General features: G+C 37.9%; 1 protein-coding gene across 2 annotated transcripts in view; it reads right to left on the reverse strand.

The window, feature by feature from the left end:
* The window catches only part of F12 (coagulation factor XII), a 921,608-nt gene that overhangs the window by 830,133 nt on the left and 75,472 nt on the right, over positions 1–16,003 (reverse strand). For both annotated transcript variants that reach the window (XM_044069447.1, XM_044069448.1), the window contains exon 2: positions 5,251–5,440. In XM_044069447.1, coding sequence (XP_043925382.1) covers positions 5,251–5,440 — 190 coding nt within the window. The remainder of the gene's footprint in view (positions 1–5,250; positions 5,441–16,003) is intronic.

The raw sequence follows: 16,003 nt of genomic DNA on the forward strand, positions 1-16,003 counted from the left end.
AAGGTCCTAGTATAGTTCATACCCCCCCCCCCCCAAGGGCAATGAGTGATGAGCACTCAGTCCGTTATGTGGACTGAATATATGATTCCTGGTGAACCAGAAAATATGAAGATGGTTTGCAGCTAGAAGGCTTCTGAGAAAGACAATTTTAAAAACCTTATGGATGAATGTTTGAAACGGCAAGCAATTGACATGATTGTATTTTTTCAATGTTTTAATTGTTTTGCTTTCCCTGGCTATATTTATTGAATATCTATTTGTCTTGCTTTTATCTTTTTTGATTAGCTTTCTGTCTAGTAAAGCACTTTATTGCTATTGTTTTTAATATAATTTAGATAACTTGATAAGAAACTGCAAATTTACCTGAGGCCCAGCTACCCTATCAATTATGAACAGGGTTAGATAGCTGGGAATACCATTGGTGCTACAGTGGGTAAGCTTTTTTATTGAATTGTAGCAGACTGTGAGTCTGCTAATCTTTTTACTACTGTCTCTCTTTCTCTCTGATATTTTATTAATGGGCCTTCCAAAAAAGAAATCCCCTTTGGCTTTTCCCCTAGTTTTGTATTAGTTTTGAAAGCACCTCTTAAGCCTTCAGAATTTCAATCTTTCAATTAGAGTACAGGGTAGTATTTTATAATTGCAGTTGCAGTGCTAATTGATTAATATTAGTGATGTGGTTTAATCCTCACTGCAACCTATTATTTAATAGAAGTTGCAGAGTCTAAGCCATTTAAATAATTTGAAACATACACCATGAACAAACTCACATGCTTTTTCCCTTGGTTTCCACACTCACCCATCCCTTGTTCCCCTGGTTGCTCCTTACCCTAGATGTCACAATTCACCTGGTGGACCTGTGTCTCCCTTGGATAATGTTCTAATAAGCCTTAGGAGTGCAAGATCCACAGGAGCCAAGGAGCTGCCATTCTTATTGCATTCTTCTTGCAGACAGTCTGTTGTCTTAGCTGGGAAGGCAACTAATGCAATGATTTTAGCATGTCTTCACTATCATCTGCCTGCAGAATTAATGCTGAAATGTCATGACTGACTCCTGGTCTCTACCAGAGGATACCCAAGCATTGTATTTCCTCTTGCTTTCTCCTCAGGATATGAAAGCTGGCAGAGAGCCACATCATCTTGTTGTTCCATTCGGCACTACTAGAGGTTTGAGTCCATTCCCAAACCTGGCTTGATATTACATGCTTTTCTTGCAGCAGTGAAGGGTGGTAGAATCTTATAAAACAGACACTTTCAGCAGATGTTGCATGTTTTTTTTTTTTTTTTGCAAAGGGAAGTACCAAGAGGAATGATACAGAAATATAAATCACAGGGAAACGGGATACTGCGTACATGACAAATACACATGCATGAGACTGACACCACTGACAAGTGCACCTAAGTTTGCACACCATTTAGAGCTCTGTCAGCAGATAGTAAAGGATGGGTTTCTTATAGGCACATAATATTTTTCACATCTTAGCTTGATGATAATTAAAGGGAGCAGCTACTCAATAAATAGCTTTTTAAACTCATTTTTAATCCATCCCATGTCTAACAAGGAAAAATGATCATAGAGTTACACCTTCAGAGGCACAGATACATCTAACCATACATCACAGAATGCAATGGCAATCATATATGTCAGGACTGAAAATTGAAAATGAGGATTTTAGTTGCTTTTCTCAGTGGAAAGATATCAAGGTAGCATTTTTAGATGTAGTTTGTATAACACTGAAAAAAACAGATGGGATGCAAGGAGCGCAGACTTGTTTGAAAATCTCCCATTTTTGTACTTATCTAGGTTCTTATTTATGGCACTCACACATACCATAGGGACATACCTCCCAACCTCTTAACTCAAGAAATCTGGACAAATATTAAAATAACTGGGTGACAAAGCCCCAAAAATAGAAGCAGATTTTAAATATTGCTCTTATAAACTTAAAACGTTGCTACAATAACATGTTTTATGATATGATGCATTCTCTGAAGGATATAAAGTCTGAAACTCAAATATGTGTTATTATTTAATTACTTTAATTCTTGGAGATTTGCTAGAAAACTACACATTTTATGAGGAACAGACCACATGTGGTTTCAACAATCTGGACATTCTGGGAAAAAACTAAAGAGTTGAGAGGTGGGAGTGGGGATTCCTTGAAAAATCATTTTCTTTTCTTTATTTATTTATTTGTCAGACAGGTAAATCACCTGTGAAAAAATGCTGCTTGTGTGAGTGTTCAGGGACCTGCAGTTCAATTTATTGGGTTTCACATATTCATGCACAGACTGAGAGAATCAGCACGAAGCATAACTGAAGCTTATTCCCTGCCTTTAATATTCTTTGCTGTCCTGTAGCCTAAGAATGTTCTTCTTGAACTTTTCATCATAACTGTAAGCTATGCCTTCATTTTTTAGCAACCTTATTTCCAATGAGTTTGCTGGATAATCGACTCTCCACAGAAGAGTACTTCTGCAGAGCCAAATTCAACTGTGAACTGGCTCTCTGCAGAAGTAGTTAAGGTAACTCAGTCAAAACAAACTTTAACAGTTCAGCTACCACAGTTCATTGAAACAGAATTTCAATGAAAAACATAAAGCATTTAAAATATTATTTTCTGTGGGGAAAAAGCACTCTCATGCACAACATTTGAAATTTAAAAATATGACTAATGAAATGAGGCAGACGTGCTGTATGCTGACAGCTTCATCAGATTTAGTTTTGGCTTGAGCATTAGTGTATAGTGGACCAGATCACATATGTGATATATCCATGAGACTCTCAATGAAGCTTAAGGTACTTGTATCTTAAAAAAATATACCTACATGTTACACCCCCCCCCCTTTTCAGAAGAAAATAATTTTTCCTTATCTTTGAAAGCATACCATCATAGGTTCATAGGTTAGTACTAGGCTAGCTGCCCTTGCGAGCCATTGTAAGCCTAGCCAATTATCCCTTGTGAGAATTGAACCCTGGACCTTGTGTTTCTAAGGCAAACACCTTAACCATTAGGCCACCTTCCCAACCCCATGCATCAAATAATACTCCAAAAGACAAAAATAGCCTTTTTAATAAAAGTAATTTTCTTGGATAGCATTTTTTTCCTAAATATCTCAACTTTCAAAACCATTCTTTTCATTAACTACATAGAAAAAAGTTTATTATTTAATACATAAAACACATCAGTGATTTTAAGATTAGTGCTAATTCAATACTTTTCAGTTAACTAATTTGTCCCACTTTTGATATCTTTTATAATGAACTTAAAAATTTTCAAAATGAAAGTAAAGAGCACTAGTGGAACTTTAAGCTGGTGAAATTATAATGTTTACTAAAATCCCTCTAAAGTTCATAGGTTCATAGGTTCATACTAGGCTATCTGCCCTAGGGCATTTATAAGCCTAGCCAGAATGTGTTTGGCTTTCGCCACCCATATTAAATTTATTTGGCTATGCCCTTTTTCGAGGTTAGTATACTGTGCCTCTGTCTAACAGTGACACAGAAGTGATACCCGGGGTAAACCTACGATCTCCCATCCACTCATCAAGATTCCTCTAGAAGAGAGTCAACGAGGGACTCTGCCTAACCTGGACTGGGATTTTATTCCAGAGTGAAGGGAGCCTCTGGGTTATGAATCTGTCCCTCCAGCATGTCCTATTTGTTTCAGTTGATTTTTTTGTTTGTTTGTTTTTGATTTATTTGGACACTGGATAAACATTTGAGTTTTACTTCTTTTCTATTGAAAATATTAAAAACATTCTGTACCAGTATTTCTGATCTGAAACACTTAATGAAATCTATGGCCTGCATTGCTGCTGATGATATAGTAGGGACTGCTTCATGCATATGTTTTATTGCAGATCATCTAGTTGCTCTTTTTTATATCCTCCTCTCTGGAAAAGCCTCTAGGGATGCCTTTAAGCAATCTTATCAATAATTTTGCATTTGTTAAAGGATCACCATCACAGTCTCTATATTCAGCGTTGTCACTGTGAGATTTTTAAGGATGTCTGTTGTTTTTTCTAGGTAGTTTTTCATCGGCAGTATGAATAACAAATAGCTGTCACAAGCAGTGTACAAAACTAAGGTTCATGAACGGTTAGTAAGATGTTTCTCAGGTATAGGGGTTTGGTTCCCTCAAACTTCATTTGCCTTACTGTGTGATCTTGAGCAAGTCAGTTAACTAAACAGTGCTTTAGGCAATTAGGAAATTGTGCTAGACTCGTCAGTGGTCTCCTGGACTCCATACCTGTTATCTAGCTCATTTTGCTACACTGGTAACAAAGGAGATAAAAGTAGTGGCCCGGTCTGACTTGTTAAAGAATAAAGGTTAGAGGACACATCTTTGCTTTCATAATGTTCAAAGAAATTCGCTTAAATATGAAAGGAAAAAAAAACTGTTCATATTAGATACTTCTGAAAAAATGGAGCAGATTAGCTGAATATGCTTGCATAAGCTTATACTATTTTATACTTCAGTTCTACAGCTGCATTCTCATATGGGTCTATAGTAATTTGTTTGATCAGTTTCTAGTTTTCATATTTACACACATTTCATTTTATGTTCTGAAAGTAAAGATTTTATCCCCTAAGCTTTGTTTCATTAACAAGTCTGTCTCAGCCACCATTTTAATTCCTTTGATATCAGCATTGCAGTATTGCTAAAATGTCATCTGAATTGCCTATCCATTGGACCTCCTACAATATATTACAGGGACACTGGACCATATTTTCTAAAACTGACACTAACCATATTACAAACTGCTAGTATTTAAACATCCATCCTGTGTCAGCAAGAAGATTGCTCCAATGAGTAATTACCGAAAGGAATGAAATGTTAGCTTAGGTTACGATATTATGTTTGATCAGCTTAAGTGGTTAAAGATTGCATCTTATTTTGAAAATGCATTGCCTAAAGAAACAGCAACATTTAGACAGAACAGATCATTGTAATCCCTACTTTATACAAATTTAATTATATGATTTGATATAACTGGACTATTACTTATGTAAATGTGAGGTAGCTAAAGTGGATCCATAGTCTTCCTTGTTTTAATATTTGAAAAAGCCCCTTGACATCATGAGTTTGTATGCTTTATTTGCCCATTTTATATGTTTCACTAATTCCCTTACCAAGTAGGTGTTACTTTTATTTTTTCTATTGATGATATCACTAAAAGAATAAGTGCATATGCCACCAATTAGCATTTTTATGCCATTTTGTTACTCATCACATATGAACTCACCTACAAAATGACTCCTGATGTGATGATGGCCACGTCCATCTCTGTCTCGTTTTTCATGTTCCCCTTTATGCCATTTGTCATGTTCCTCGGACTTCATGTTTTCTCTTTCATGGAGGAGTTGAAGCAGACTTCTGTCTCTTTCTTTCGGTGGAATCCTGTGCTCCCCGTGATGTTGAGTGTGTATGGGCACCTGTAAGGGTCAGTAGATTAATACTCTATTAAGCGACTTATTTTGCTGCCCTTTTTCAAACAGAGCTGTCCTCACAGATCTCACTTTCCACAACAGCTCTTGTACTGCGCATTTTTTTTGCATATTAAATAATCAGTAGTTTTACATCCTGTATGGTATGCATTTTCAGCTCTTGCAGTTTTTGACATTCATTTTTGTGATTTTCCTTTTACACTGTGTAACAGAATTCTATACTAAATAGCTTATTGAAAAACATGCCAAATGACTAAAATGTGAGTTGGTATAAAAATAACCTGCGTTTTACTTTTCTAGCAAATACACAATGTAACATGCCAAACATGGCTAAAATGTGAGTTATAAAATAACCAGAGTTTTACTTTTCAAGCAAATAATGCAAGTCAACCAGCTTTTATTCACAAAGTTCTAATTTCAGTCTTGCTGAGTCCATTAAGCCAAAATGCATATCTCCAATTTTTTGATTCAGAAAATCTGTGGCACTTTCATAGGATTAACTGAAGGATTAAGGAAATTAAAGGGTTAACTGAAGAGAACTGCCTCCTGCCAACAATAAACTGGGGATTTAGTAACAGCAGTCCTGATAGTAATGGGATAGATCCTACTGAATCTGTAGTGCAGGTATGGGATACCATCCATGCCATTCTTTCTTTATAAAATAAACCAAGATCAAACGGGAGTGTCATGCGCATAAGGAGTTGTGGGACAAAGAGGTAACATGAATGGTGTTTGTGCAAAATAGTCAAATAATGATTTTTTATACAACTGGCTATTTTTTTTTATATTTTTTTCAAGACTGTACAGCACATTGCCTTTCAAATCTGATGTTATTAAGACAATTTGATTTCCAAGTTCCTTGGTATTTGAATTTGGACATATTGGAACTTAGTCTGTTACCTTTACTCATGAGCTAAATTCAAAGGGTAAAACTGAAACTAAATTTATTCAATCATTTTGTTGTTTACAGATTACACTGAGGTCGCAGATGTGGGTGTACAGTGTGGGCATTATTTGGTGGGCTAAAGGAATGTGGACTTGACATAAGAGAGAGGTGGCTGAGGAATGTGTTGGCTGATGGAATGGTATGAAAGGAGATCACTGTTTCCAGCAGTCCAGGCAAATATAGAGTTTGGTTGTTAGTTGTTTCCTTCTCTGCAGCCACAAGGTAATATCTTGTTTTTGTTAATCTTATGTGGGGAACATCAGGATTGAATTTCACACTGTATTATTCATAGTTGGGGTCTTCCTTGGAATGGGTCAGGTAGTGTTGCAGTCTTCAGGGGTAGGGGATTAGCAGGTTGCATTAAGTTGGTTCAGGCTTTTGTGCTAGGTGATTTCTGTTGTGAAGGAGGATTTAGCTTCGAGTTACTGCAGTTCACGGGAGACAGGGTTGGCATAATTTACTGCATGCTTGATGGTGTTGACATGTCACTGACCTTGTATGACCTGGTGACAATGGGCATCTTCATGTTTTGGTGGTGCACTGTGCTTGGTTAATTTTACCTGGCTTAGTGTACTGTTTGTGGTGCATTTGGGATCATACTGGTAAAGGCCATGATGGTGGTTTAAGTGTCCCATTCTGTATAATGGGTCTGTGATGTGATGGCAAGATTGCTATAAAATGGAATTTGAAAAAAAAGATTTTATGTGGTTATTATATTCACTGGGCAGTAAAATGAGGCTGCAATCTGATGTGAGGGTATGCAGTTGCCTAGGCATGGTTTCAGGTGGCAGTGGGTTAAGTGTTTGGTTGTCTAGTTGGCTGGTAAGGATTTTAGCATTTGAGAGGGATCAGTGATTGGCTTTTAGCTGTTTAGGTAACTGAATAATTTTGTTATTTATGTGATAGGGATTTGAAAGGTGACGGTTTGGATACAGTTTGGTTAGGCAAGACTGGGTACACCGAATGATGTTTGACTTATGCTTTTAATGGTGGTTAGGTTGTGGGAAGTGTGATCAGTGAGAGGGGGAGCAGCCTGGTCAGGCTGGTGGGTGGAGAAGAGGATCAGACTTGCACTCTTCTGTTCCCGCTCTGGTGTTGGATGTTCAATTCAATAAGGTGGGAAGGAAAGTGAACATTTGTACTGCTTGATAAGTAGATAAGCAAGCAGAGGCAAGCTGCTTGTTTGGTTGGAGGTATAATTCAATAAATGGTAACTGAAGTGAGTGGTGGTATGCTGCTTCATAAGTAAGCAAGTAGAGGTATGGACGCTGCTTACTGATCAAGATGACTGGGGTCATGCTGTTGTATGTGAATGTTACATGGATGTTATTTTTACCTATATACTGTTTGGCTGAAGTTAATAAATATTGGTTAACAATCATGTTTATAGAAGTTTAGTAAATGTCATCAAATGTATTTTGGTGTGATGTGTTTATTGAAAGGACCAGGACAAATGAGGTTTGGAACAGACAAATTTGTCCTGGGACATCTTGAAGTGGGGCTAGATAAATAGAGTAGCAGGAATTAAGAGAATATGGGGAGGATAGGGTTAAATGAGAAGGAGGGATATTTGGGAGGAAATGAGGTAAGGGTAGGGATTGGCTTATAGGGTTTTAGGCAAGTGTAACTGGGGTAAGAGTCAGATTTTTGTTGTGAACTTGCTACCCTTCCCCCTCTCCTTTTTTTAGTGGGGTTTGCTGTTATTTTCAGTTTGGGTAGGGTGGAGAAGAGGGGCAGGCTTGCCCTCTTTTGTTCTTCCTCTGGTTTTGGATGTTCAGTTCAATAAGTTGAGAATGAAAGTGGGCAGTTGCGCTTCTTGATAAGTAAATAAGCAAGCGGAGATAAATTGTTTATTTGGTTGGAGGTGTAATTCAATAAATGGTAACTGACGTGAGTGGTGGTACGCTGCTTCATAAGTAAGTGAGTGAAAGCATGGATGCTGCTTACTGATCAGTATGAGCAGGGTCACGCTGTCCTATTTGAATGTTACATGGATCTTATTTTCACCTGTATCATGTTTGCTTGAAGTTAATAAATATTAGTTAACAATCATGTTTATGGAAGTTTAATAAAGGTCGTAAAATGTCATTCGGTGTGATGTATTTATTGAAGGGGACCGGGACAAACATACCAACATAGTAAAATCAACTCAACTGAACTTAAGGTATTACTGCTCCATGCCAGGAGCTTAAATAAAAAATACACTGCCTCAAAACCCTTCTCACACTCAAGAATATAGACATCTGTGCAGTTACTGACACATGGCTTAAAGCAGCAGAGAATAACCCAGCAGTTCAAGGTTTTAGTGACATCCTCACTTTTAGACCAGTACCTGCAAAGACAAGGACTAAACGTGGAGGTGTCTTGATATACATCAATAACATGCATACATTTCTATTGGTCAAACATAATGACATGCTGGAGTTCTTCCACATGTAAACCTCCATAGACAAAATCCTGTACCATATCCAGCCAGCAATAGGTCCACCTCCATGCCCCAAGAAACTCACAATGCACATTTGGTCTTACTGGAAACAATTACCATCCAACTTAGCACTCTACTCGTGGGAGACTTTAATTATCCCTCTACAAACAGGGAGTCCTTCATGGCCTCAAATCTACAGGCACAAAGATTCCTGGACTTTGTAAATGCAAGCACCCTTGACCAAATAGTGAAAATGTCTACTAGAGGCTCCAACATACTGGACCTCACACTCACAAATATGGGAGAATGCTGTACCCCCCTAAATGTCATGTCTGAGCATAAAACTGTCTCTTTCAAAATCGACTTTGTAACCCCAGTAAAAACAGTAACAGTCAGGAACTATTCCAAGATAAACTACCTTTTATTAAGTTATGGTTTGTCAAAATTCAAGGTCCTCCAAACCCAAAGAACACAGCAGCCTATACTGAATTCTTCTAAGAAATTCTGTACTACTATGTCAATGGCTGCATAAATGCTGTACCTACCAGAAGGAACTAGCCACAGAAACAAACTGCCCTGGTGGCATCCCAGATTAAACAGGATATACAATAAAAGGAAAAAATATGGAAAAAATCAGGAAGGGTAGTTCCCATAAAGATAAACACTGTCTTATCAAACTAAATAGGCAACTAAGAGGGCTAATTAAGTCAAACAAAGCCAGCTTTCATGTAAAGGCAATCCTCAATAATGCCAAGAACACTGCCTCAGTGGGCCCTAATAATAAACCATGATGCCTCCTAAACAGTCTAAAACCTTGAAGTCACTATTTAATTGCAGTCATAAAATAGGTTTCATGCCACAAGAATGTAAAGCTGTGACAGTCACCCTTCTTCATAAGGGAGGACTTTCAACAAATCTTGGAAAGTGCAGAGCCATCACTCTACCTACTCTTATTTGCAAATGTGTGGAAAGAATAATCATGGAAATTATCAACAAAGACATAGCAGACCTCCAGATGCTGGATCCATGCCTGTTTGGCTTTGTTATCGAAGGTCATGCTTACTGAACCTGATGAACTTATTTGAAAAGATCACTAAGATGAGTGGAAAGTGTTGCATACTGCCTACCTAAATCTGGCTAAAGCATTTGATACAATACCCCACCCAGGTATTGTCAACAAACTTACAAAACTAGACATAATTCCTTTGTAACACACTGGATAGCTAGCTGGCTCTCTGATCGGACCCAAGAGGTTAGGATCAGTGAAGTCACCTCCACAAAGCATCCCTCAGGACTCTGTGCTGCACCTGCTACTCTTTGGCATCTACTTTTTGGAGGTCAAAGGCAATGTCAAAGGTCTCTAGCTGACCAAGTTCACAGATGATTACAAACTGGGAGCAGTCATTGAATCCCCCTAAGATGAGAATACCTACCAAAAGGTCTAACACAGACAAACACTTGGTGCCAAAGCCATGACTTAACTCTAAATACAAAGAAATGTATTACAGTACCTTTTGGGAAGTCAGACATCTTGGTAAAATAAAACACCCCTAAAAGCTGATTCACTAGTTAGATATCTGAGAACTCAAGTATACTGTAACATTGCGTTCAAGCAACATGTTTTCAAGGTAACAAAAAACACATTTATGTTCAACTTATAAGTAAGGGCATCTACCACTGTACCACTGTACCACTGTATTCAGTCCTCATTATAACCATCATAGAGTATAATGTCCACTTGGTTGCATACACAGCATGTTCTGATAAAGTTCAAGTTTTGTATTTTGGATGAAGGCACTTAACATTTATTTGTTTATTAAAGTGATTTTGGTTTGATTTGGCATTTGTTTTTGTTTTTTTCATTATTTACTTGTGGCTTCCAATCTACTACTCTGTGCTGTATATTCAGTTGGTGATTAACTTGTTTTCATACATGCTTGTGCCTGCATTTGGTCACTTGGGTGAGTACCTAACCAAATACAGGCAACATCTGGAATGTCTACAAAGGTTCCTTATAAAAAGAACTCAGGGAATAAACACAATGTCCATTGCTGATTGCCTCAAAGCCCTGCCTCTCTACTCGGTTTCATACATCCTTCTCAGAGGTGATCTTTGCCTGGTGCTGTTGTGTTGTGTCTTTCGGCTTTTCCCAGTTAGGGGTCGCCAAAGCGGAACTCCGGTCTGCTAATGATTGGCAATAGATTTTTAAATACCGAGTTGCCAGCTCTGATGCACAACCTTCAACGAAGGTACGCCCATTCACGCATGTCTCCACGCAGAAGACACTCTAGCTGAGAATCGAACCAGACAGCGTCTTACTGTGAGGCGACAATGCTACCGCAGCACCACCACCACAGCTTGATCTTTGCCTGGTGTATGAGGCATTTTAGACCCTGTTTTCATGAAAACAGCATCTCAGCTACTAGATCAAAAGACCTAAATTTTGTTTGCGGCATAAATATGACATGTTGGAGAGACAGATAAGTTTCTAAGAGAATTCCCATTCTCTGGAATAAGTTCCCCGTCCATGTGAAGAAGAGTTCCTCTATAATCGCATTTAAGTGCAACTTGGACCAATGGATAAGTAATCAGAAATTCAAACCTGCTTTGCCCCCTATGTCTCTGATGGAGAGAGGAAGCCAGCGAATCTCCCCAATATAAATCAAATGTGTCGGTCACATTTGGGTTGTTTGGGTAGGCTTATAAGGGGCCCAGTTGTCATCAGCCTAGCATACACTTATGAATCTATGAACCAGATTCAAACATTTCATGAAGCTTTGCCTGTTTTATGCAATGGAGTATAACAGCTTATGATAGCAGCCCATACCTCTCAATTGTCCAGATTTTTACAGAATGTCCAGATTTTGGCTCATATTCTTGGTCAGTTCCTCATAAAATTTGTGGTTTTCTGACTGATCACTTGGATGATCTGAGGATTGAAGTCACTAAATAATGACATACATTTGAGTTTCCAACTTCAAATCCTTCCGAAATTGTATGTTGAAACAAACTCTGTTACTCTAGCATCTTTCTCAGTTTATAACAGCAATATTTAAAATATGTCCCTATTTTTGGGCTTTTGTCCCCCTATTTTGTCTAGGTTTGTCCAGATTTCTTGCATAAGACATAAGCTCCTAGTGGTGCTGCATCACAAAATGGAGCTGTAATGGAAACCACATCATAAAATGGAGCTGTAATGTAAGGGAGAATCACACAAAACAAGTATTTGTCACAGGCTAGAAGGTTATTACAGGAGGATATGAAATGAACTGCTAAGAAGCTTCATCTTGTCCTAGATTTAATTTCCTTAGTCATTTCAGATTTGTGTGTGTGTGTGTGTGTGTGTGTGTGTGTGTGTGTGTGTGTGTGTGTGTGTGTGTGTGTGTGTGTGTGTGTGTGTGTGTGTGTGTGTGTGCTTGTGTGTGCGTGTGCTTGTGTGTGTGTGTGTGTGTGTGTGTGTGTGTGTGTGTGTGTGTGTGTGTGTGTGTGTGTGTGTGTGTGTATGAGGATGTACATGTGGAAAGCAAAGATATACTTTACAAGTCATTGTGTGACTGCAGTGACTTGCACTGTCACCAAAGACCAGGCAGGACATACTATATTTCATGTGAATTAAGGGACAAACACACTAAACAAATCCATAAAATTGTTTGCTAAGGCAAGTGAAATCAGGCACAAGTATCAGCCGGTAACAAACAGTTTAATAAAGCACTTTTCATCTGTACGTTGTACAGACTTCTTCAGACAAAATACTCAACATAGAAAACCCTTTAAATAATTAAAAGCAGTTATTCTAAACCAATCATATGCAGTAATTAATTAGTGAAACACATTTAAAACCATATTGACTACTCATTTCCATAAAAAATATATACACAAAGATGACTCAAGACTACAAACTTTACAAGCTCTTCAGAATAATGTTGATGGCTGAGGTTACAAAAAACCTTAGATTTTACATATCCTTAAGACTTTTAACATTGTAAATTGATAAACACAACGAAAAATGACGTCTTAAATAACACAAGAACATAAGTAAGGCACAGGCACAAGCGTATGCACTGCCTTACATAAAACTCAAAATGAGTTTCAAATAGTAAACCTTTAGGCATGACTACTTATCTAAAATTATGATCTAAAATTACAATAGTAATCAAAACTTAATCAAAAATTGAATAACTAAAACCAATCTACCAGTGACAAACAGGAAAGCTAACCAGTAACATTCAGCTTTTACCTTTTCAAACTCTGCAATTTCAAAATACTGCTAATCGAACACGACTCATTTAAGCCGGGGAATATGCAAGCTTTATTTGCCAACTTAATTCTAGTTCCTCCAGTAGTAATGGCATAGGTGCCCCCCTTTTATTAGTAGTCACCTGGTCTAATACTAAAAATCTAAAACTATGATTCGTGTATTTGGATAAATGCTTAGCGAGTGCATTATCCGGTTTATTTCTACTTATCACGTATTGATGCTCTTGTGTTATTTAAGACATCATTTTTCATTGTGTTTATCAATTTACAATGTTAAAAGTCTTAAGGATATGTAAAATCTAAGGTTTTTTGTAACCTAAGCCATCAACATTATTCTGAAGAGCTTGTAGTTTGTAGTCTTATGAGTCATCTTTGTGTATATATTTTTTATGGAAATGAGTAGTCAATATGGTTTTAAATGTTTCACTAATTAATTACTGCATATGATTGGTTTAGAATAACTGCTTTTAATTATTTTAAGGGTTTTCTATGTTGAGTATTTTGTCTGAAGAAGTCTGTACAACGTGCAGATGAAAAGCGCTTTATTAAACTGTTTGTTACCGGCTGATACTTGTGCCTGATTTCACTTGCCTTAGCAACCTATTTTTTGGATACTATATTTCATGTTTTGTAAGGAAGTAAGAGGTTTTATCATTTGAAGTGACTTCTTAAACTCATAAGGCACATACAGATGTAGTAACCTGATTTTAAGGTTATGTTTTCAGGATTACTATACAAATGTAACACAATTTCTTAACTATAGGCTTTACCTACTGTTACAGAGTCAATGGGCAATTTTTGCTTTATGGTGCTTACGTACAGAGGCTTTGCCACATGAAGTAAAATATGCAGAATGCTAACAGACTAGCTGAAATTTATTTATTTATTTATTTTTATTTTATATTTGTTTACCGGGATAGTCTGACTGGATACATATCCTTTTTCAGCGGAGGCCTGGGGAGAAAAGCTCCACATAGACAAACTTACATAGATTACACAGAAGTTAGCAAACAATTATAAAAACAAAGTGATTATATACAATTGGTTATTAGTGCCCCCTAGTATGGACTCAAAATTCTCATGGACAGACAATTAAAAGTAAGAGACATCAGATTGGAAGCAGAGCTTGGTGATGTAGTTACAAGTTATGATAATTGCAGAAAATGCTTTTAGTTTATAACTTCATCAGGGTTGGTACATGAGCATAGCCAATTCACTTTGAGATACCTTTGAGGTTTTTTTGAAGAGACCTTTGGAGGATTGTAGGGTTATATAGTTTGGCAATGAATTCCAGGTTTTGCCAATGAAGTTGGCAAACAGGGATTCACCAGCAGAGTTTTTAGCTTTGTGGGTTTGAACCAGTAGTTTATCAGGTGACCGTAGGGATCTTAGGTTGCTATATGGCTTAATAATATTTTTTAAGTGAGGGGGTATCATAGGTTCATAGGTAAGGTTCATAGGTAACTACTAAGCTAACTGTCCTTGCGAGCCATTTTAAGCCTAGCCAATTATCCCTTGTGAGACTCAAACCCTGCACCTTGTGTTTGTAAGGCAAACACCTTAACCATTAGGCCACCCTCCCATCCCCCTATCCTCAGGGTGGTACAAAATTTTGCGCGCTATTAAGAGTTGATTGAATTGAATTAAGCTGGGCAGTTCTAGCCACTCTAGTTGTTTAAGGTTCTGGCAGTGGTGGGTTCTATAAGTGGAGCCAGTGACAAATCTGGCAATATGATTGTAGCTATGGGACAGCTCTTACCTAATTTGGATTTGTTGAGGTTTGAGAGTACAGGCAAGGCATATAAAAGAGTAGAGAGTAGGTGTGATCGGGCTATAGCAGTTCTAGCCAATGGGGTTAAAAATGTCTTGTTTCTATACAGTGATTCAAGCTTCTTATTGATGGTTTGTATGGTTTTGTTGACCTATAGGTCAAATTTGAGATTATTGTCTATGATAACCCCTAGCAGTTTGGTGTGATTATCTGGGGAAATAGTGGTACCATTGTTAGATGTGACAGAGAAGGAAAGTGTGGTGGATCTACCAGTGGGAGAGAAGAGTAGAAGTTTAGTTTTATTGGGGTTCAGAAGTAGGCGTTGGTTGGTGAGCAAGTTCTCAATAGTGTTAAATGTATTTTGGGTTACGATTTGCAAGTCGGATGGGGAGGTGGCTGAGCAGATGAGAGTGGAATAATCTGTGTATTGAATGCAGGAGGCTTTAGGGATAGCAGTGTGGAGATTGTTGATAAAAATAGAGAAGAGTAGTGGACCTAGTATGGAGCCTTGAGGGACTCCAAGTGTGAGAGGTAACTGGCTGGAGAGTTTGCCCTGCCATAGTACTGCCTGCTGTCTACCAGTCAGGTAGGACTCGAACCACTGGATAGCGGGCTTGTTGAGGGAAATAGATTTTAGTGAAAGAATGAGAAGTTCATGGTTGATCATGTCAAAGGCTTTTAATAGGTCAAGAAAGAGGGCAGAGGTTAGCCTATTGTCATTCCTGTTTTGGTTTATGGCAGTAGTAAAGGAAAGGAGGGCTGAGGTGGTGCTGTGGTATGGCCTGAAACCATGCTGGAAGTCAGATAGTAAGTTATTCTGTGAAAGGTATTGCATTAGTTGCTTGTGTACACATTTCTCCATTATTTTGGCTAGTGAGAAAAGAATGGCAATGGGTCTATAGTTGGATATGTCTGAGAAGCTGCCACCTTTATGAGGTGGGATGACATCAGATATTTTCCAGAGGGAGGGGATAGCATTTTCAGATAAGGTTCTGTTGATGAGGATAGATATTGGATATGCAATGGCATCTGCAGCTATTTGTAGGTACTCTGCAGGGAGGAGGTCAGCAGTGAGTGTGGTTTTAGTTTTTTTTTAGAAGTTTTTGATAAAACTAGTGGGGATTGATTGGAAGCTAAATTCCGGGTGATTAT

Source organism: Protopterus annectens, chromosome 4.part0 (genome assembly GCF_019279795.1).
Source record: "Protopterus annectens isolate FY-2018-M chromosome 4.part0, PAN1.0, whole genome shotgun sequence".
Taxonomy (NCBI): Eukaryota; Metazoa; Chordata; order Ceratodontiformes; family Protopteridae; genus Protopterus; species Protopterus annectens.